Below are 23,379 nucleotides of genomic sequence, written 5' to 3' on the forward strand. Positions count from 1 at the left end.
TTATCCAGAAATATTGGAATTTTTTTTTCTTTTTTTAAATCTGTACCGAACCTCATCTTTGCAAACGTGCAAGATTCTAATAGTTTGAGCAGACTGTTTCACTTCAGGTTTGCAGGTTGTGTCATGAAAAGTCCAATACAAACCAGAAAAGAAAACAGAACGTTTTTCCTTTTTATTTTGACAGCACTAAAAAAAAAAGTTACAGGTACATTAATCATAATAGTTCTATCTGTACAAATTCAACACACAAATCTAAAAAAAAAACCCCCTGTATCGTTAAAATCTTAATGATTAAAAAAAAATTCAAAACAGACGTACTTGGTGACATTAAGGCAAATATAACGAACGCATGAGACATACAGTACTATGTAAAAGTCTTGGCACCCTCCTCCCATACAAACTCTATAGATTTCTGTTTTATGACTTCTACATTATCAAGTCAGTACAAAAACATTTCAAAAGTTCCAAACGTTCGTTGTTTCCACAGCACAGGAAAAAGAAAAAAAAAAGTTTGTATCTGAGCAGCATGTTCCATAACAGAGCACTTTTCAGATTTATAAATAAATAAAAATAATAATGAAGGCTGCTGGGTTTTGGTGCAAAATGAAGAAGCGAGTGAGACGGTCAAAGTGTCCAGAAGAACTGTGGCTGGTTCTGGAAGATGCTCAGTAAAACCTACAGCTCATTTCCTTATCAAACTGCACTCATTGGACCTCAGACGACTGCTTTTTATATAAACCAAAAGGGTCATCGCACACCAAATACTGACTTTGTTATATTGATTTATTATGGCTTACTGCTATTTACAGTATCCCCCCCAAGTTGAAACATTTCATTATTTTTAAGACTTTTTTTTCCATCCTCAGCATTTCTTTACACATACCCAAGACTTCTGCACAGGACTGTATTAGTCTCTCTATAGACGTAATTCTCAGTTCTACGAGGCTGAGTACATTTCCACAGTAATTTAAGTCGATGCCATGAACTGAGCTCATTCATGTAAACACATTGTTATGAACAGTGATGGAGTCATTGCTGAATTAAAGATGTTCAAGAAGTCACTCCGTCCTCCATTTTTAAAATAAAATATATATATGTCATATATACAGCTTAAGTTATTATTAAAATGCACCTCATTTGGAAATTTCTATCACCTATGTGCTGCACTACAAAACCTGTAGAAGTCAAATTTTGTTCTACCCAAAAGGTACGAGCAATGCAGGTCTAAAGCGATTTAAAAAAATTAAATGTTCTGAAGTGTAATAATTTCTATTAATATTTGTCTGCTGCCACAAATAACATTGAGAATTTGACCGAGTGACAATTGCGAGGATGGTTTTCACACTTGGAGTATTACTATAATGATGCTCTTGCCGGCTAACCAAATAGTGTCTTGTCCTGTCTAGATTGGATTTATCTATCATCAGTTAAAGTAGATGGCCACATCACGTACTAATGAACGTCCCACAAATTGACACCTTGTTCATTATAGTTAAACTGTGATGTTGAAATATTGACAAAATATTTTCCAACATGTTAAATCTTATACTAATTCACGAACACCGATTTTTGACAATTTTTGTTTTGTTTCTCCCCCCCCCAATTTTAGCTCAGATTGGGCAATAGAGATCTTGCAGTCACATGACCGGAATGTAAACAGCCGCCATCTTGTCGGTAAAAAACACCGCTGAATACTGCTGCACTCGTATACAAAACGGATCAATTTCAACCAACGGACTACACGGCTCATTTTTCTAATGAACAGATAATTAGATATATGTCTAAAATAAACGACCTACAGATTAGTGACCCTTATCGATTACCGGACATAGTTTTCACGACCGTGTCAGTGGATATTGAACTGCCAGCGGAATACCCAGACATGTATAAATTACCTCATTAACTTTCCCTCGCTGTTCAGTGGTGAAGCACTGCGTGCTTATAAATCTCTGGACAGTTATCTTTACAGAAATTCAGGATTTATCAGCCGCCCTCAGATGTGGCATCTTGTAAACAAGAAAATAACAATCCTCATTGGACGGGTAAGTCACTTAAGTATTACTAGTACTGATACTAGATATATCAGTAGTATCTAGTATAGCACTGACCAGCCGATTATAGAATAGAATAAGATAATTCCAGCTGTAATTCCAAATCGTCCGTCTTGTTTACCATGGATCTGGCGTTGAAGAGGCTTGGCAGTGGAGGTTTGAGTGGCTGTTTTCTGAGCTTAGTCAACAGGCCGGCTCTGCAGCCTCACTTTTGCTTCCTCTCCCGACGCCGCCTCCTTCGCCTGCCAGACCCGATAACAATCCACGGAGACCCCGCTGGTCTCGCTATCTCGTCCGGAATGTTGTGCATGCGATGGAAATCGCTACAAACCGTCATTTTCTGCTGAAAACCAATGTCCAGTAAGTCCATACGGTTGTAGTGGATATTGAAGTCCGGTACAGACGAACAACACGCAAAAATACACACAAAAAACAAAAAACGTGCACAGGTAGGGAGAGCTTGTAGCCGCAGCCGTTGTAGTAGAATTGTATATAGTAGGGTTTTCCAGAAGAAAAGGTAGAAGCAGAAGTAGAACCAGAAGTAGAAGGCGGAAATATGGCGTTTGACCGACAAGATGGCGTCTGTTACAATTTGGATCGGCTGTGACGTCACATGCAAGATCTCCATTGGTCCATCTTGCAGCCACTTTCAACAGGATTGCATGTAAAACACATCCTGCAGAGCTTTCCCCAAGGTGCGGATACGCGGCGCTCTGCCACACTGGCACTTGCACACCAAAAAATAAAAACTATAAACTGAACAATGCATTGTACTTTCAACACCTAAATATCTCCTATTCCCGTCTGAAAATGAGTAATAACTACATAAATAAGATATTATAAAATATAGGTCTAGATTATCCTGGTACTCAACCCAGAAGTGAAAAAGGGTTTCGCTGCGTGCACTGACTGCCATTCACAACCATACATAAAACCACATTCTCAACACTGGTCACTAGATGGCGCTGGTGAGCGATTTGACCTCGATTCTGTTCCTGGCACTATCCTGCAGGCTTTTGTGTGTGACTTTTGCTTGTTGGGTTGCAGGTCTGTAGTTGACATTCGTATTGCTAATATTCCAATTTTAGCTGCTAGATTCTCCTCAATGGAGAATGAGTGTGCAATATTATTATAATATTGCATGTTGTCAAGACAACACGACATCACATGTCTGTGCTCACGCAAAGATCCAATGACAGAGCTTTTCTGCTGCGCAGAATCGTTTCTTTGTTGGCCGAGAGAGAAGACGAGGCTAATCCAGTGCTACTGCTAGGATTAGTTATGCTATAATTAAGCACTAAATAAATGAACTAAAAACTGAAACTGAAGCTGCGCTGAACACCTGAAAGGCTACCAAAACATTATTAGATATAATTCACGCATATTGACAAGAGAAACATATCAACGGACATCGAAAAACTGGAAGACACACTTCGGAGATGGAAAACTTCTGCGCTAGCGAGTGACTGACCGTTTGTAAGCAAACATGGCTGTCAGGTTTGCTTTGTTAAACGCAGAAGATTTTGAGAGAATTTTGACTGCCAAGTCGCTCCGTTGTGTGTAGTTGTCGATGTTGATTTAAAAAGTAAGTAAATTACACAGAGAGAATAATAATAATCATATTCAGCTTGACTGTGCTAGCATTGGCCTTCGCTAACACTATACCAGCTAGAAGGTAACTTAACTGCCGCGCTAACAGCACCGAGTCGTGGGTAAACTCGCGTTGACCTTCGCTAATGCTACTGCTGAATGCTACAACAGCTAGAAGGTAACAACTGCCCCATGTTGCGTTGGCCTTCAAGAATGCTAATATGGAGTGTGTGTATGTATAATAATAATGGCTTTTTTCATGGTCCATCAGATACATTCCATTCAGCTACTCATCTTCAACTCGTTCAATATCATGCTAGCTGAATGGAATATATCTCTCCCATATGGGCTGGCGTTAAGTGGTATATCATTTAAATATTTCTCTAAATTGACTTTTCAGTGTTTTCATTTCAAATCTAATTTTGTCCTTTAAAATTTTGCTCCTTGCATATTTGACAAAAAAAAACCCCAGCAAATTTAATAATGTTGAATTGTGCCTAAATCAGCCCTAGATGCCACCAGAATACACCATCTGAAGTCTCTAATTTCAATATTTTCCAGGGGAGCATATTTTCCAGAACCTCCTGCTCTGTGGAAGGAAGGAAGGAAGGAAGGAAGGAAGGAAAAAGCCCAAGTGTGAAAGCACCCTAACAGATGACTGCTATTGTACATTATACTTAAATTGAATGTCCTCGTCTGTAGAAATAATTTTAAAGTAGCAAGCTCCTTCTATAAAATCTGCACTACAGATTTCTCCAATTTTCTGACCTTGCACAGACTAGATATGGTGGAGCAAGTAAAACAAAACTCCACCATCCCGGAGTCAGAATAAGACTTTATTTAGCTCATCAACATGGATTCTGGGTGTAACCGAATGCATCAAGTTTTACTTAATACCTGAGAGAAAGAACAGAAGGTGCGACTGGCCAATACTGAAAAACTGGTACAGTCCTAATGCAATTAGTCCCTTAAACATTCCACACAGCATTAAAACTGATTATTTACAGCAGAGACACTTTGATACTGAGGTTGAAGCTGGTTTTGTTATTTTACCTGAATTCCTCTTCCTGTTAAAAAGAAAAAATTATTCCAAGTACTGCAGTAAGAATATGAGAACATGCCTAGTAGAATTGAGACTTTAAAAGTCCGTTTCCATCATCATTCACTGCATTTTTTGGCAGTTTTTTTTTTTAATCCTAACAAATGAACACAAACCCCACTGCTTTTTCCACAGAGAGCAAATCTGCACTGCTAAGTAACGAATATTCAGTCATCCAGATGACCAAATTGTCTCATAATAATACACCAAAATAGCTGGGTTTGCAGTACAATGATACAAATATGGATTGTAGGTGGAATGTTTCTTTAAAGCAAAATCTGTGCTATCCTGAAGTGAAACTACACGTCACTATGTACTTTTTCTTTTCTTTCTTGCTTTGGCGTAACCTCGCCCAAACCAGCCACCCTGTACTCCAGGCTCTTCAGATTTACTCGCTGACTCGGACTCAGAGTGCTCCAGGGCAGCAGGGGGCGCTAATGTTTTACGGCTGTGACTGTCCGCTTCATCCGGTCTGAGAGGGGTGGCCAAGCTGAAGATAGGATCCTCAGATCTGTTACATTGAGGGGAAAAAAGACACACAGCAGTAAATACAATTATACAGTACCACAGTGCTATTAAACGCTCAATTCTGATTGGGCAGAAGGTGGTGATTAATTTTCTATGACAATAGTTGTAACTACAAAAAGATGTGTTGCTGATATGGGAAAGTTTTGCGTATGGAAGAGATGTTTAAACATTTATGGAAGGAGTCTCCAGTGTTAGCACTTTGTAAAGTCCACACTCCATTCTTAAGAGAGAGAAGAATTATTGCGCTTATGGTTTCTTAGTCACATGACAAGCTGCCTTGTCAGGTCTCATTAAAGGGGATACGCAGAACCTTTATTTTTAAAATACATTTCTGAGTGGACAGGATCTCCATCCTTGACTCTTGTATGCTGCATAAATGGGAATTTAAAAAAATATATAATTTTTGAGAGTTAACAAATCAACCGCAGAGTTGGCGTTCGAGCTGCCCCGCTGAGCCAGCCAACTGAGCATGTGCCGTCACAGCGGTAACCGGTTTTAAGGCCAAGGCCTTTGACAGCTATAGACCAAAGTCATATAAATAATTTATAGTGAAAGTAAGAAATAGCGTTACTGACTTGCTCAACTGAGACTGATTTGACTTCATTGATTGCGGGTTGACTCTCATTAAAACAGGATAGGTGTTATAACTTATGCAACATACGTACATGCATGCATTTTTCACTGATAAAACATAAAAGGCTAATTAAATAATCAGATGAACCGAGACAATCGCATTCTGAAGCAAATTAAATAATCTTATACCGGTAACTTAAACACACAATACAAGTTACATGGATTAATCTAAATGCAGGTAAACAGCGAGTGTTGTTTTGTATCCAAACGAGAGTCGCATCTTAGTCGTCTGTGTTCTCGCTTCTTGAAGGCCGATCTTGTGGCTGATTGTTTCGAAACAAACAATCTGACTTTCAGTTGTTCGTTCAGTTCTCCGTTTATTCGCTTCTTCCACGTAAGGGCGAGATATTGCTGCTGAGGCAAGCATATCCAGCAGAGAAATCAGACGGCTGCTCCACTCATTCTCCATTTTCTCCATACTGAGTACTCCTCCATTACTACTCGGCTCAGGCAATGACTAAAATCTGGGACGGGAAATCATCGGTTTTAGCAACAACCACCGGGAGGTCACTGCCTGAGCGATAATACTTCACGTCCCATCCCATTCCGGGTTTCATCAACAACACTCGGCTCACACTCTGGGAGAACTGATGCAACTGAACTTACTTTCCTTTTCTTGTTAGTTTTATTTAATTGTTGGTCCTGCACCCTCTTTCAATACGGGCTTATAGCCAATGCTCCTCAACAGATCAGAGGTCTCGTACGAGTCTTCAGTAAAATGTGCAGAGCAGAAGAGCGACCACTTCGTAGGCGCCCAATGTGCCCGTGAACAACTCGCAAAACGCTTCCAAACCTTTGCAGTTTGAACATTCTTGGGCCATGAATGCAACGTAAATCCACCTTCTGTCATGTTGCTGCACCCGCCAGCAACACATCTACGTGGCATGGCAATAAATTAGCTCAAAATGGAGGCTCGGAGTTGCAGTCAGCGCTGTGTTTTAGTATAGCGGAAATGGCGATGAGACCGATAGCCTTCCTGCGGTGACGTTACGGACGTCAAGGTCATTCAGACCGCTACCTATATGAATCACTTTAATCATAAAAAAAAAAAAAACTACTGTATTAGATTTATTGTTAACGCTTAAAACTATTCCTGTGCCATTCTTGAGGTCTCAAGGCATTTATAAACGAAAGTGAGGCCACGGTTCTGTGTACATGCTTTAAGTTCAAGAGAAAGACAGGATGGTGAGGGAACGACTGTTAATGGCTGCTATAACAAGTGATAACAGGCACCAGCTTGTTTTACAGCACAACCCCAAGTGGTGTATTCTTGACTTGTTCCACTATACAAAGCACAAGAAGTTTTGGCACCATTAAACTGGAACTGTACCAACATGAGCTAGTGTTACTGATGGATCACTATGCCATCTTAATACGCTAGTAAGAATGAAACAGACTTCATTAAAATCAGGCATTTTCAGCAGCATATACAAGCATAAAATCATATATAGAGGATATTACATGGTATGAAGTTGATCTCAGAGTGGTGAATGTATATTTTTTTCAACATGAGAAGATAAACTTCATATCTTCGCGCCACTGTATAATGTTCTTTATATTATATGGACATCCACAAAAAAAAAAAAAGTTAATGAAAATTTTAATTTTGAACCAGTTCGCCATTTTGACAATGTGCGTCTAGTCAGTGGGAAAACACTAGGCGTGACGTCATCAGAGTGAAATATCAGGAATTATTATACATACAGGACACTTTTTTCCATGGAATAAAAACGTGTTCTATTCCCTTCTAGCAGGTTTCATTCATTTGGCTCGATAGTATGCAATATTGTTAGCATATCGCTTATCCTATGTGCATTACATCACTCTACCCAATGGAGAATGAACGCTGAATATGGCTTACGATATTGCATGGTTGTCAAGATAACATGACATCACACATCGGAGACGTAAAACTTCCGCTCTAGCGAGTGACTGGGACAATTTGCAAACAAACAAACAAACAAACAAACAAACAAACAAACATGGCCGCCAGGTTTACCTTGTTAAATACAGAAAATTGAGAGAATTTTGAAAGAGAAAGACACGTTGAACACCCAAAAGGAAAGTGCATGTATAATAATAGGCTTTTTTTTTTCATGGTATATCAGATATATTCCATTCAGCTTCAGCTACTCGTCTTTGACTTGTTCAGTATCATGCTAGCTGAATGGAATATATCTGATATACCATGGAAAAAAAAAAAAAGCCAGCCAATATTATTTAAATATGCGTCACTCAGATCCGTGATACATTTTGTATAAAAAATGCGAGTTTTTCAACACGAGAAGATATTATATAGACACATTCATAAACAAAAACGTCCACAAGTTTATCAAAACAAATCATTGATTTCCTCATGAGTGACATACATTTTATATTTTAAAAAAAATTTACCAGCTGGAAGGTCCATATCGTGAAATACTGTGACCGAGGTCTTGAAAAAAGTATTCAAGGCCGAGGTCACGGTATTTCACCATACGGACCGACCTTAAGCTGGTAAATAAAATATTTAATAAGCTTGTTTCTGCCCTTTACTCCTCAATAAACTGCTGGATTTGCTCGGTGTTAGTAACAGTTACAGGTTTTCAGCTTTCTCCTGAAATGTTTTCTCTTATTTCGTCTTCATCAGGGTAGTAAAACTCGCTTTCGCTGTGAACACTGCCGTTATCGCTATCCATACTGTAAAATTAATGCTATTATACTGAGAAATGCGAAAATAAATGCTGACAAAAAATTGCTACCATGTCTGTTGTTGTTGTGAACGAGCGAGTCGCCAAAAGGTCCATAACTAGGGTCCGGATCGTAGGATTCTGGACCGCTCGCGAGCCAATCAGAGCACACGATTTGATGGAAACCGGACTGCGAGGAGAAAAAAAAAAAAAAAAAAGATTTATGTCCCGGATGTAGTTCGTATGAAAAACATGAGTGGTGTATTTCCCTAGTCTGGCTAACGCAACTTCAAAGCTCTGCGAGCATTGGTCTGGCAAAGATATTAACCCCAACCGTTTCCCAAAGCGCGTGGTTGACCCGCCTACCTGAAATGCCTCAGTTTGCTACTGGTCGAAGCCAGAAAAGGCTGTGACGAAGCTTAAACCAATCACATCACTCTTTCCTCTGACGTATGTGACGCGACGGAAACTGCTTGAGTAACAGGGAGGAGAATAAATACCTCCAGGGCTGCTCTTTGCTCCGTTTTCAATGAGAACTTCCCGTTGAATGCTTTCAATACAGCATCCACCGCTGTGTCAAAGGCTTGCCGCTGCTCCATGTTCGTAATGTTTCTAGTGAATGAAGCGCTTCCGGCATAGATTCTGTAAACAATCTATGGCTTCCGGTCGCAGTTCTACTACGTCACTGCCTTGAACACGCCTCTACCCAGGGCCGTTGGAGATGCTCAAAGTTGATTGGCTCCCGATTTTTCGGGAGCTTGGAAGAGCTGGAGATAGCTTGCCTTGCCAGACTAAGCTCGCAACAGGCCCTCGTGTTACGTCACACTTAGGATGGGCGGGCCCAGGCTAGTATTTCCCAGTAAAACACTGGTGTCCATATAATATAAAAGACACATTTTAACAAAGACAAGGATACGTGCCAGAATGACGGATGCAGTTGCTTTTACTGTGCCACACAGTGCAGGTCCCCAGTTCAATGTGCTGTGGGGGAAGACAAACAAACCCACCATTCCTACCTGTTGTAGTTTGGAATTTTAACTCCCAACTCTTCCATCAGGAGACGCATCACATCATCGCACTTTCCATGTATCTTCAGAGTGGCCAAGTCATCTTTTGGTGTCCACTACAAAAAAAGATGAACAAACGTGCTGTAAATGCATTCAATCGAATATAACAGACGTGAGATGGCTTTACCTGAAGGTTGACGATGTATAGCTTCGGTCTTTTAGCAGCCGCTTTCTTCATGCACCACAAGCACGCGTACTTCTTCAGGACCTGCCAAAGCAACGCCAGGCATCAGAGAAACCGCCGAGAGAATGTTTTTAAACCTAACCTAACGTCATTTCCTGGCTGACCTTCAGACTGGAACCGAGGCAGAGGATGAGATCAGCCTGGTCTGCGGCCTCCGCTGCGCCTTTCCAGTTTAACGGCTGCTCCAGGGTCCCTCTCTCACCAAAGTGCACGATGGTGTCCCTCAGCTCCCCTCTGCAATGAGCGCACTGCCGGCCTGTCGCGTGCCTGTGCAGCGCCGTACGCTCCGTCACGTCAAACAGACGGATCACCTCGCGAACCGGAGAGCACGACACACACACCTGCACGAAAATTGAGAAGACGGATATTGGATAAGGCACGGCACACAAGATTCGGTGAAGTGCACTGGACGAAGTCTCACCTCGATGAACATGTTCCCATGCAGCTCAGACAGGGCGTGTCTGGGGAGCCCGCTACGCAAGTGAAGACCATCGCAGTTTTGAGAGACCACATGCTGAACCTGTGAATGATTACATAGACACTACCGTTCAAAAGTTTGGGGTCACCCAGACAATTTTGTGTTTTCCGTGAAAAGTCACACTTTTATTTCCCACCATAAGTTGTAAAATGAATAAAAAAATATAGTCGAGACATTTTTCTGGCCATTTTGAGCATTTAATCGACCCCACAAATGTGACGCTCCAGAAACTCAATCTGCTCAAAGGAAGGTCAGTTTTATAGCTTCTCTAAAGAGCTCAACTGTTTTCAGCTGTGCTAACATGATTGTACAAGGGTTTTCTAATCATCCATTAGCCTTCTGAGGCAATGAGCAAACACATTGTACCATTAGAACACTGGAGTGAGAGTTGCTGGAAATGGGCCTCTATACACCTATGGAGATATTGCACCAAAAACCAGACATTTGCAGCTAGAATAGTCATTTACCACATTAGCAATGTATAGAGTGGATTTCTGATTAGTTTAAAGTGATCTGCATTGAAAAGAACAGTGCTTTTCTTTCAAAAATAAGGACATTTCAAAGCGACCCCAAACTTTTGAACGGTAGCGTACACACAGTTAGAGAAGATATCGAAACGTATGTTGACGGGTGGCACAGCGGTGCCTCACAGCTCCAGGCTTCTCCACGTGTCCATGTGGATTTCCGCAGGTTTCCTCCTCCGACCTCCCAAAAATACATCGAATGGTGAATTGGCGAAGCTAAAATCCCCAGAGTCGTGAATAACTGGTGTTTCAGCCACGGTGTGTTCCTACCTCACACCCAGTTTCCCCAGGAAGGCTCGGAAACCATCACAACCCTGACCAGGATAAAGTGCTTACTGAACATTACCGAATGAACAAATTAAAGTATATCAATCATTATGCTGTTTTAGTGCTTATTATAAATTTAAAAAAAAAAAACACACGCATTCATACACACCATTTAAGGAGAGCTCTCCGTTTTAACAAAAGATCGTGATCTGCCTTCAGCGTTGGCAAATAATTAATTGCTTATTCGCCGTTAACAAAAATTAAGATATTTTGTTCAACCTCATCCATTATTATTGGAGAAGCTAACTTTCATTCTTAGGTTTGAACAAGACGAGTTTGAAAGATAGTGGAAAAACTTGGACAAATTATAGAACAACCTTTAGACAAGATATTGAGTAACTTGACACAATGGCTCCCCCTATTGTTCGGCTCCACTCCACTGGTTCTGTTTCCTTTTTTTCATTGTTTTTAGGAGGTAGACATGTAAACAGCCAGTTTTTTTGGTAGTTTTTTTCCTTCCCCCCCTCATCTCATCTCATCTCATTATCTCTAGCCGCTTTATCCTTCTACAGGGTCGCAGGCAAGCTGGAGCCTATCCCAGCTGACTACGGGCGAAAGGCGGGGTACACCCTGGACAAGTCGCCAGGTCATCACAGGGCTGACACATAGACACAGACAACCATTCACACTCACATTCACACCTACGGTCAATTTAGAGTCACCAGTTAACCTAACCTGCATGTCTTTGGACTGTGGGGGAAACCGGAGCACCCGGAGGAAACCCACGCGGACACGGGGAGAACATGCAAACTCCGCACAGAAGGGCCCTCGCCGGCCCCGGGGCTCGAACCCAGGACCTTCTTGCTGTGAGGCGACAGCGCTAACCACTACACCACCGTGCCGCCCCCTTCCCCCCCTTATTAAATAATAATATGTATGCAGGGTTTGTGAATTTGATTGTACAGGGGTAGAATCCTGTGCAGGGTCGCGGGCGAGCTGGAGCCTATCCCAGCTGGCTACGGGCGAGAGGCGGGGTACACCCTGGACGAGTCGCCAGATCGAGATAAACAACCATTCACACTCACATTCACACCTACGGTCAATTTAGAACCACCAATTAGCCGAACCTGCATGTCTTTGGACTGTGGGGGAAACCGGAGCACCCGGAGGAAACCCACGCGGACACGGGGAGAACATGCAAACACCACACAGAAAAGCCCTCGCCGGCCGCTGGGCTCGAACCCAGAACCTTCTTGCCGTGAGGCGACAGTGCTAACCGCTACACCACTGTGCCACCCTGGACATGTATGAACGAAGGGAATGTAGATGTATATGAGCGTAGATAAGCATACAGTGGCATGCAAAAGTTTGGGCACCCTTGCTGAAAATGTCTGTTACTGTGAATAGTTAAGTGAGCAAAAGATGAACTGATCACCAAAAGGCATAAAGGTAAAGACGAGACATTTCTTTTCAGCGTTTTATGCAGGATGTGTGTATTATTTTTGTTTTGTACAACTGGCGAGTGAAAAAAAGAAAAGGAACACCATGTGAAAGTTTGGGCACCCCAATACATTTGAGTTCTCAGGTCACTTTTACCAAGGTTCCAGACCTTAATTAGCTTATTGAGCTGTGGCTTGTTCAAATTCTTCGTTAGGAAAGGTCAGATGATGCAGATTTCAAAGCTGTATAAATTCTCTGACTCCTCAAACTTGTCCCTAAAATCAACAGCCATGGGCTCCTCTAAGCAACTCCCTCGCATTCTGAATAATAAAATAATTGATGCTCTCAAAGCAGGAGAAGGCTACAAGAACGTAGCAAAGTGTTTTCAGGTAGCTGTTTCCTCAGATCGTAATGTTATTAAGAAATGGCAGTTAACAGAAACAGTGGAGATCAAGGTGAGGTCTGGAAGATGAAGAAAACTTTCTGAAAGAACTGCTCATTGGATTGCTAGAAAGGCAAATAAAAACCCCTGTTTGACTGCAAAAGACCTTCAGAAAGATTTAGCAGACCCTGGAGTGGTGGTGCACGGTTCTACTATGCAGCGACACCTGAACACCTTCATGAGAGAGTCATCAGAAGAAAACCTTTCCTGCGTCCTAGCCACAAAATTCAGCGTCTGAGGTTTGCAAATGAACATCTAAATAAGCCTGATGCATTTTGGAAACAAGTCCTGTGGACTGATGAAATCAAAATAGAACTTTTTGGCCACAATGTGCAAAGGTATGTTTGGAGAAAAAAGGGTGCCAAATTCCAGGAAAAGAACACCTCTCCAACTCTGAAGCATGGGCGTGGATCGATCATGCTTTGGGGTTGTGTTGCAGCCAGTAGCACAGGGCACATTTCATTGGTCGAGGGAAGCATGGATTCGAATAAATACCAGCAAACTCTGGAAGCAAACATCACACCATGCGTAAAAAAGTTGAAGTTAAAAAGAGGATGGGTCGTACAATAAGACGATAATCCAAAGCACACCTCAAAATCTACAATGGAACACCTCAAGAGGCCCAAGCTGAAGGTTTTGCCCTGGCCCTCACAGTCCCCTGACCTAAACATCATTGAAAATCTGTGGATAGATCTCAAAAGAGCAGTGCATGCAAGACAGCCCAGGAAACTTGTAGAACTGGAAGCCCTTTGCAAGGACGAATGTGTGAAAATCCCCCAGGTAAGAACTGAAAGATTATTAGCTGGCTACAAAAAGTGTTTACAAGCTGTGATACTTGCCAAAGGGGGTGTTATTAGGTACTGACCATGTCAGGCACCCAAACTTTTGCTTCAGGTCCTTTTCATTTTTTGGTATTTTACGCCTGTAAATGATGGAAATAAAAATGTAATCTTGCGGAAAATATTAAAGAAACGTCTCGTCTTTACCTTTATGCCTTTTGGTGATCAGTTCATCTTCTTTTTATTTTTTTATTATTAAACTTTTTATTGGAAAAAATGAGAGCTCATACATGTATACCTCATCAAGTCTATTGCTTGAAACATATATAAAAAAACAAATAGGTTACAAAGATATTCAAAATTTAAAAAAAAAAAAAAAAAAATCATTACAAAAGCACCTACGTTCCCTAACACAGCACCCCTCTAAATTTCTAAACATCTCAAGTATCCAAAAAAAAATAAAAAATAAAATTATACTGTTACAAAGTAACACTAATAACCATGTTATATGGGGAGTAGTATGGACAATAATCCATCAAGGGGTGTTAATAACAGCAATGACAAAAGTATAAATAACTCAAATAATAACAATTGTGATAGTCATTAAAATAAAACAAAGATAGCTTGCTGCATACATGTGTAGCACATATAATAATAATGTAATAACTACACCAAAAACTGAAACCAGAACCAAATGAGTGTAGTCAAGAACTAAGAACCAAGAGGAGGAGGGGGGTATGGGGTTGTCACTTTAAACTTCCTGCCTATCATTTGTTAGATAGTTGATCCAAACTTTCCAATAACTTTCAAACTTTTCTTGTTCCAGCCTCAAAATGAATGTTAGCTTCTCCATCGTGAAAATATCCTTTACCACTTTGATCCAATCTTCAATTGTAGGGGAATCTTTTACCAACCATTTCCTTGTGATTGCTTTTGTACTTGCTAATAATAAAATATTATACATATATCTGTTTTCAGGTCCCTTCACAGAGTCCGGTCTTAGCCCTAAGTATAAGGTCTCAAACCCTGATGGAATCACTATTTTCATGATTTTCTCCATGTTCGATTTAATTTCTTCCCAGTATTTTGTAATGACCGGACAATCCCAAAACACGTGATAATGCGTTGCCTTGCTCTCGCCACAGGATCTCCAGCAGGCTGTATTTCTTCCCAGAGAAGTCCTTTGTGCTGGAACTCTAAAAAACCTGACAACATTTTTCCACCCAAATTCTCTCCAGGACAGAGAGAATGTACTCTTCCACTTCTGTAACATAATTTTTCCCCATGTTTCCATCTGCATCGTAATGTTGCTCTCCTTCTCCCATTTCTCCTTTATATATGCAGTGTCTCCTCCTTCTAGTTCTTGCAACACCTTATATATCTTTGATATGTTTCCGCGTCCAGGGTCCGATCTGTAGCTGAGTAGAAATATCTTCAGTAATCCCAAGTTAGTTTGTCGTACTTCTTCCTTTTTCGTTATATTATCTACATAATGTCTAACTTGCAAAAATCTATAAAAATCTTGATTTATTAAACTAAATCGATTTTTAAGATCCTGGAACTGTCGCAGTTTGCCCCCCTCAAAAAGGTCACTGTATTTTGCTAGCCCTTTGTCAGCCCACTGTTTAAATCTAGCATCCATCCTGTTTGGTACAAAATCTATGTCATATCCTATCCATTTTATGATCCAGTAAGGTTCTTTCGCCTTATTTTCATTGATTACCCTGTGCCAAATCCTCATTGACGTTTTAATCCATGGGTTTACCTCTTTTAAACAATTAATCAGTCCACTATCCCCTATAATTGCTTGTATTGGGATGTCGCTAGATATCTGACATTCTATGTCTTTCCACTTTGCTTTATAGGAAGGGTTGCAAATGTTAACCAAAATTTTTATCTGAACCGCTTGATAATAATTTTTAATATTCGGGAGAGCAAGGCCTCCTTTGTCCGTTGCTAGTTGGAGAGTTTTATAGCGAATTCTTGGCTTCTTCCCCTGCCAAATGAATCGAGATATTAATTTGTCTAATTCTTGAAATTTCCCCTTTGGGAGCTCGACTGGTATGTTTTGGAACAGATACAGTAATCTGGGCAACAGGTTCATTTTTATCGCTTCCACTCTTTGTCCTAATCCTAAGAAGGGGATTAGATTCCACCTGGTCAGGTCAGATTTAATTTTGGAAAATAGTATGTCATAGTTCTCTGATATGATCATGTTCAGGTGCTTTGGGATATTCACACCTAGATATTTAATTGATTTGGATTCCCAATTGACTTTAAATTCCTCTCTGATGGTATGGCTAGGTGAATACCTGAATGTCAAAATTTGTGATTTGTGAGTATTAAGTTTATAACCTGATAGTAAGCCATATTCCTTCAGGGTTGTGAGTAATTCTGGAAAAGAGGAGGATGGCTGCCCCAAGTATATCAAAATATCATCAGCGAACAGGGCAATTTTGTGTTCTTCATGCGACACCATAATTCCCTTAATCTTCTCATTCTGCCTTATCCATTGACTCAAGGGCTCTATAAAGATGGCAAATAAGAGCGGAGATATAGGGCAGCCCTGTCGACATCCCCTTTCTAATTCAAAACTATTAGATAATCCTCCATTAATTCGAATTTTAGCTGTTGGTTTATAGTATAGGGCTTGTATTACTTTAACAAAATCATTGTGAAACTGGAATCTCTCTAGTGTCTTATATAGGAATGACCAGTCGACAGAGTCAAAAGCCTTCTCTGCGTCTAGCCCCAGCAGAACAGCCTCTAATTTGTCTTGGTTTATATGGTTGATAACATGCAATGTCCTCCTGACATTGTCCTGGGTTTGCCTCTGCTTAATGAACCCCGTTTGATCTAATTGAATAATATCTGGAAGTATGATTTCCAAGCGTTTTGCTAAAATTGATGTGAATAGTTTATAATCTTGGTTTAGCAAGCTAATTGGTCGATAACTAGAACAATCTGTCTTATCTTTACCATCTTTCGGTATTACAGTAATAATTGCCTCCCTCCAAGATGGAGGCATCTCTCCATTTTTAATGACCCAATTGAATGTCCTCAGTAGTAAAGGTGACAATGAGTCACAGAAAGTCTTATACCACTCCGCTGTAAACCCATCGGAGCCTGGGGACTTATTAGGTTTTAGTCTAGAGATTGCCTTTTGGAGTTCTTCGATAGTCACATTGGCCAATAAGACTTTGTTCTGATCTTCTGTAATTGTGGGGAGATTGAGTGACGCAAGCAGAGATTCAGGTGTCTTATTCCCCTTACTGACCATCCGGGTGTATAAATTTTTATAATATTTTTCAAAGCAACTATGAATGTCCTGAAAGTCAAGTTTTATTTGTTTGGTGGTTGGGTCTTTGATTTTATATACTACCCTCTCTGCTTGTTGTTTTTTAAATTTATAAGCCAGAATTTTGGCTGACTTATTACCTACTTCATAATAACTCTGTTTCAAAAAGGTTAGTTTCTTCTGAATTTCTACCTCGTAAATTTCTTTGATTTGATTTTTAATTTCCTTAATTTTCTGCGTAATATCCATTTGGACATCTTTTTTGTGTTTTTTCTCCAAATTTTCTAACTCTTTTTCTAGTTTATTCAGTTTCTCCTGTCTAAGCCTCTTTTGTAGGGCCAGTTTCGCAATGATTTTCCCTCTCAAGACAGCTTTACCTGCATCCCATACCATAAGTGGGGACACTTCCCCATTATCATTTTCTGACAGGTACAACCGAATTTCCTCCTGAAGTTCTTTCTTCATTTTCCCTTTAAGTACATTTAAATTAAGTCTCCAGGAAAAACAGTTTTTGTTATCTTTAAAGTTTAAATCTAGATAAACCGGGCTGTGGTCCGAGAGGTCCATTATTCCAATTTTACAAGACTTTACAACACCAATGTCTTTGCTGTACATGAAGAAATAATCAATCCTTGAGTACGTTTTATGTGGTGGGGAATAAAAGGTGTAGTCTCTAGTTGTAGGATTAAACTCCCTCCATACGTCACAAATGCCCATTTCACTCATCATCTTTCTCACCTTTTTGCTTACTGTGTTAGTCTGAGTGGATCTTGACACATCCCACTTTGGATTCAATCTCAAGTTAAAGTCACCACCACAGATCACCATTCCCTGGGCTTTTGTAATCATGAGATCAAATACTTGTCTATAGAACTCCCATGTTGCACCTGGGGGTACATAAACATTTAAGAGAGTGACTTCTGACCCTTCTAATTTTCCTACAAGCATGCTATACCTTCCCTCTTTGTCCGTGGTTTCTGATATCTTTTCAAAAATTACTCTTTTCGCTATCAGTGTTGCCACTCCCCTTCTATGTCCTGTTTTATAGGACGATGAATAAACTTGATTAAAGCCCTGCCTTTTAAGTTTAGCATGCTCGGATTCAGTTAAATGTGTCTCTTGCAGGAATATTACATCTACCTTGTCTTTTTTCATTTTGCCCAGAATTTTACTTCTTTTAACTGGATTAAGTACACCCTTCACATTATAAGAGGCCAACCTAAGTGGAACTTTTGGACTTTCCATTATAAATTATGTGTCTCTTAATCTTACTACCCCCCCTCCACTCAAACACTATAAGAACACGAACAGAAAAAAGAACGTGACTTGAACAGTCCCAAGAAAACATGAACTTAATACATTTTACCAGTGACTCAAGTTGAACTTCCTGATTTGAGGTCTCGTTTGTGACCCTGAAGGAGCCGGGATGTTTTGCCGGCTCGGAGGGAAAGTCTCCAATCATCTCCAGTTGTGGAGGGCCCTCCTTTAAGTTTTCAAAATGTTCCATGTTTTAGCTTAGTCGGAGCTTCCCCGATCACACATGTTGTATTATTAATGTCATTAAACTGTCCCAAACACGTCTTAAAGTAGCGGTTAATTAATTGTTCGTTTCACTGCCACTACTACTATGTATCCTTACCGTGGGGAAACCGCTCTGAGGCGCAACAAGATCAGCGGTGAGACCGCCTGAAAACGTCCAGTCTCTTTTTAAAATCATCCTGCGGCGTCTCAGGTTGCTGCTTCGCTCTCCCCGGAGACCGGACTTTGCGCCACATCAGGTCCTTCACTCTATCAGCCCAGCTCACCGGTGGTTTAAATATCGTCACGGGCAAACCTCTCTTCACCATGTCCGTCGTAGCTTCCTCAGCAGAGTTGTACAGGCACGTCTCACCCTCGTAGAACACCCTTAATCTGGCTGGGAAAGGCGTCTGGAACCGTGTGTTGTTTTCCCGCAGCACCTTCTTCGCTTCTGCGTATTCCCGGCGCTTCTTGAGGGTCTCCGGTGCATAGTCGTGGTCCACAAAAACTCTTCTTTCCTTATACAGAAAACCTTTTTTCTGCCATACCAACTTCAGAATTTCTTCTTTAGTTTTGCTGCTGGAGAATTTAGCGACTATAGATCTCGGGGGAGACTGAGCCGGGGGCTTCGGTCCCAGTGCGCGATGCGCACGTTCAATCTTCAGGTCATGGGTGGGGGGCAGCTCCAGCTTCTCCCTCAGCAGATTTTCCACGAATGTTATCATCGATGTGGAGTTGCTCTCGGACCCCTCCTCTATGCCGTGGATTCTTATATTCTCCCGTCTTGCTCTCCCCTCCTGGTCCGTTAGCCTGTCCTCCAGCTTAGCCTGTAGCTTTAGCAGCTCCATCGTAGCTTCTTCCAGCCCCTGCACTCTTTCCTCTGTCTCTGAAATTCGCATTTCGGCTTCTTCGACTCTGTTGTTAGTTGCCTTAATGTCTTCTCGTATCTCTCGAAGAGTATCTACATTTTCACACCGAAATTCTCTCAGCTCTTGCAATATCATCTGCAGGCTAGCCGTGTCTGCATCCACCTGTTGCTCCGCCATGTCAGGAAGGCCGGGTGTGTCGTCCTCGACTGACTCGTCCTCGGTTGTTTGAGCTCTTTCCCTCGTCTGTGATACGCTTTTTTGTTTTGGTTTGGGCATATTATAAACGCCTTTTTAACTTGTCCTGTTAATAAGAAACAATCCCTCAAAAAAATAACGGCGTTTTCTTGATGATCGGGGAGCTCCGATAGTGTGCTGTCTACCTCATGGCTGCCAGACCGGAAGTCGATCAGTTCATCTTCTACTCACTTAACTATTCACAGTAACAGACATTTTCAGCAAGGGTGCCCAAACTTTTGCATGCCACTGTATAAGCTTTTTTTTTTTTTGCTTGCGTTTTACTTATTTTGAATTTGTCTACTTGATCAAGTATGTGTGTATAGGAGTATGGAGAAGTATTGGTGCGTTTTGTTTTGAATTTATCTTACTTTGGTTTGATGATGAAGACTGGTAACATGATAAAGTTAAGAGCAACATGTATACATTTTTTTTAATTTGAGAAACAGGTTAATAGTTGTTTATTATTATCCACCTCGAGGCTTGACGTTTTGTGCATTCCGAGATGCGTTCCTACTCACCACAATTACACCGCCTACTTAGATCAAAAGGTGCAGGCTATCTGCTGGTACCTCGTATAGTGAAGGCTACATCAGGGGGCGGAGCCTTTTCTTACAAAGCCCCACAGTTATGGAACAGCCTTCCAAGTAATGTTCGGGAATCAGACACAGTCTCGGCGTTTAAGTCTAGGCTGAAAACATATCTGTTTAGTCAAGCCTTTTGTTAATGGTGTTTATGAGGTAAAGGAGTAGATCTGGAGGGTCCTCAGACATAGTGTGTTTTGGTAAACTGGGATGTATGGATGCTGTCAGTCCCCACTCGCTTGCTCACTCGAGTTTGTTGACGGTGTAGTGGCTGCTGCTTTATGTCCCGGGGCTCCCTCATGCCTGTGTTACCTTCTGGCTCTCTCCTTTTAGTTATGCTGTCATAGTTAGTTGCCGGAGTCCCTGCTTGTACTTGGTGCAATATGTATACTGTTCCTACTTATTCAGGTGACATTGGGCATACCTAACAACCTGTGTTTTCTTTCCCTCCCCCCCACCCACCCCAAATCTGTCCCTCTGAGTTACATGGAGTCAACAGGAAATCTTTTGGTGGAGAGGGTGGAGACCTCGACTGGCTATCGTAGCCTGCAGGGAATCGGCCGTCAGACATTCTGTCGCATGTCCCAGACCCGGTGAAATGTAACTGAATTGTCTTGGCCAGCCCTAAGGGTCCCATCTGCATCTCATCATTGCTGAGGAGTGTGCTCCCATCACCCAATCAAGCATCCAGCCAGAGCAGGTCATGATATATTTTACCATATTAACATGCCATTGCTGTGAGTTATGCCTGATGTAAAGACTCTCATCTCTGCGAGCCTACCACACAGATTTAATACTTGCCATTTTTAGGGCATTCCTAACAACGTGTTTTCTTTCTCTCTCTCTTCCCCCCCCCAATCTGTCCCTCTGAGTTACATGTTGATCCTGGGATTGAGATGCTGGCCTCTTCTGCCCCTCGGACCTGCTTGATCCATCCTGGTGCCCTGTGTCTGGTCGGAGTTTTATCGCACCGCTCCTGTGAAGGATGGCCCCATGAGGACAGTTGAGGGTTATACCTGTTAAAACTGTTAATATTATAGTCAGGCTGTCTGTTGTTGCCCAAATGAGGATGGGTTCCCTTTTGAGCCTGGTTCCTCTCGAGGTTTCTTCCTCATGTCGTCTGAGGGAGTTTTTCCTTGCCACCGTCGCCACAGGCTTGCTCATTGGGGATAGATTAGGGATAAAATTAGCTCATGTTTTAAGTCGTTCAAATTCTGTAAAGCTGCTTTGCGACAATGTTTATTGTTAAAAGCGCTATACAAATAAACTTGATTTGATTTGAATTACACAGAGCGGTTATTGAAGTTACTGCAGACTCTCTTTCAGTTCCAACCAGTCTGGCCATTCTTTTTTCTGTTGTACGTGTGTGGCGTTTTTAAATATTTAACAGCATTTGGGAATAAATTGACAGATGCTGGAATTTTTTTTCTCCTCAATCCAGTGCTTATATCTTGCTCTAAAAATTTAAACCTGTGCAAAATCATGAGGCTCCTGAACAGAAGATGTGCGTCACTTCAAATAAAAACACTTGGCAAGTTAATATAAAAAAAAAAACAAACATCTAAATAGAGCCTTAGCATCCATTTTAATACATGACAACCAAAAGTTTAAAGGGCGACTGCCTTTCAGATTTTTCAAGTGTAGGTCATGAACAGAATCCCCCGACACCCAATTATTTTTGTTTAGTGGACCGAAAGCTACTAAATTCGAATCAGACTTCCAATTTTATTAGTTTTCTTTTTGTAAATTGAACAATTAATGAATTTAGGGCCATGTGGCCCTAAATTCTCATGGATTAAAGCAAAAAAAAAATTATTTGACTGAAAATTTACGGGGGGTGGGGGGGGGTTATGGGTGGATTTCGATGAAATTCTACGGGGGGGGGGGGGGGGGGGGGGGGTTATGGGTGGATTTCGATGAAATTCTGAGAATGATTAACTTAGGCAGCTGGGCCATAGAAGGTTCACGCTGCACGCTGCACGCGTGTAAAGAAAAGTGGACAAACGCAGCATGACTTGCTCTGGGCCATAGAACGGCGTTCACGTTGCACGCTGCACACTTCACGCGTGAAGCGAGAAATGAACATGCACACTTTTTTCTAGGCGTGAAGATGGAAATTCCAGTTAATGCATGTGGTCACCGCCGCGCCAGCCAATCAGAACGGGTCTAGGGAGATAACTCTATGCTTTCAGGGGAAAACTTCAGAAAAAATATAATTGAATGGTATAATTGAAAAATAGTTCTTCATCGGGATTGTCAAGCAGATTATAGAATGTTCGGTGAAATTCACCACGGGTTTCTCTCAGAAGGAAGTGTTCTCGGCTCCAAATTCTGTTCCTTTTTCTCTTCCTCTGTCTCAGTAAAAGCAGAATGAGGCAATCGTCGTCATCCGAAGAGTCCATATTGTTGGTTACTCGGTCAAAGTAGAACAGACGCAACACGTGAACATCCAAGCATGAAGTTTAATGGCCCAGGGTCCGGTTCTTCACGTGAACGTGTAGCGTGCAGCATGCAGCGTGAACCTTCTATGGCCCAGCTGCCTTAGAACTGATAACTTTATTATCAATTAATTAATGGATTAATATATTCAATTTATTGCACTTTCTTTCCATTGCTTCCGTATATTATTTTTTGTGGCAAACCACACAAATGCAAGCACCTGGAATGTTTAGTTTTTTGCACCATGAACTAAATGGCTTTACGTTTTCACCTATTTCGTACAGCCAAGCCCACCTCCACTTGTTTTTTTATACCTTTATTGATGGCAGACACATCAGTGCCTTCTTTCATGTAAAGCGCATCCATGCTGCCGAAACCGAAAGCAGAATGACACGCTCCTCTATGCTCGACGTCAATATAGAAAAAAAAGTTTGGATCTTCGCTTACATTAAAATTAAAATTATAATTTGACCTTACTGTGTGTTGAATACGACTTCAAAAACAATTCAAGATTTTATTTAGAGAAATATTGTGGCCAACACGGGTGTTAAGTTACCTAAAAAGATCGCGTGAAGTTGGCTGCTATCTACTTTGCGTTCGTTCTCATTTTCCTCCATCATTTCATCGGCCAGAAACAGATGTTTTGACGTAATTTAACTTAGTAGGCTGATTATTATTTAACCGTA

General features: G+C 41.2%; 1 protein-coding gene across 1 annotated transcript in view; it reads right to left on the reverse strand.

Moving 5' to 3' along the window:
* Positions 1 to 170: 170 nt before the first annotated feature.
* Positions 171 to 23,379, reverse strand: part of sirt7 (sirtuin 7) — a 29,835-nt gene continuing 6,626 nt past the window's right edge. Inside the window, exons 6-10 of the mRNA XM_060940860.1 lie at positions 10,243 to 10,341; positions 9,926 to 10,162; positions 9,765 to 9,845; positions 9,587 to 9,693; positions 171 to 5,251 (exon numbers count right to left, since the gene is read on the reverse strand). Of these exons, the coding sequence (XP_060796843.1) occupies positions 5,050 to 5,251; positions 9,587 to 9,693; positions 9,765 to 9,845; positions 9,926 to 10,162; positions 10,243 to 10,341 (726 nt within the window). The 3' untranslated portion in view covers positions 171 to 5,049. The remainder of the gene's footprint in view (positions 5,252 to 9,586; positions 9,694 to 9,764; positions 9,846 to 9,925; positions 10,163 to 10,242; positions 10,342 to 23,379) is intronic.

This window comes from Neoarius graeffei, chromosome 15 (genome assembly GCF_027579695.1).
Source record: "Neoarius graeffei isolate fNeoGra1 chromosome 15, fNeoGra1.pri, whole genome shotgun sequence".
Classification (NCBI taxonomy): Eukaryota; Metazoa; Chordata; class Actinopteri; order Siluriformes; family Ariidae; genus Neoarius; species Neoarius graeffei.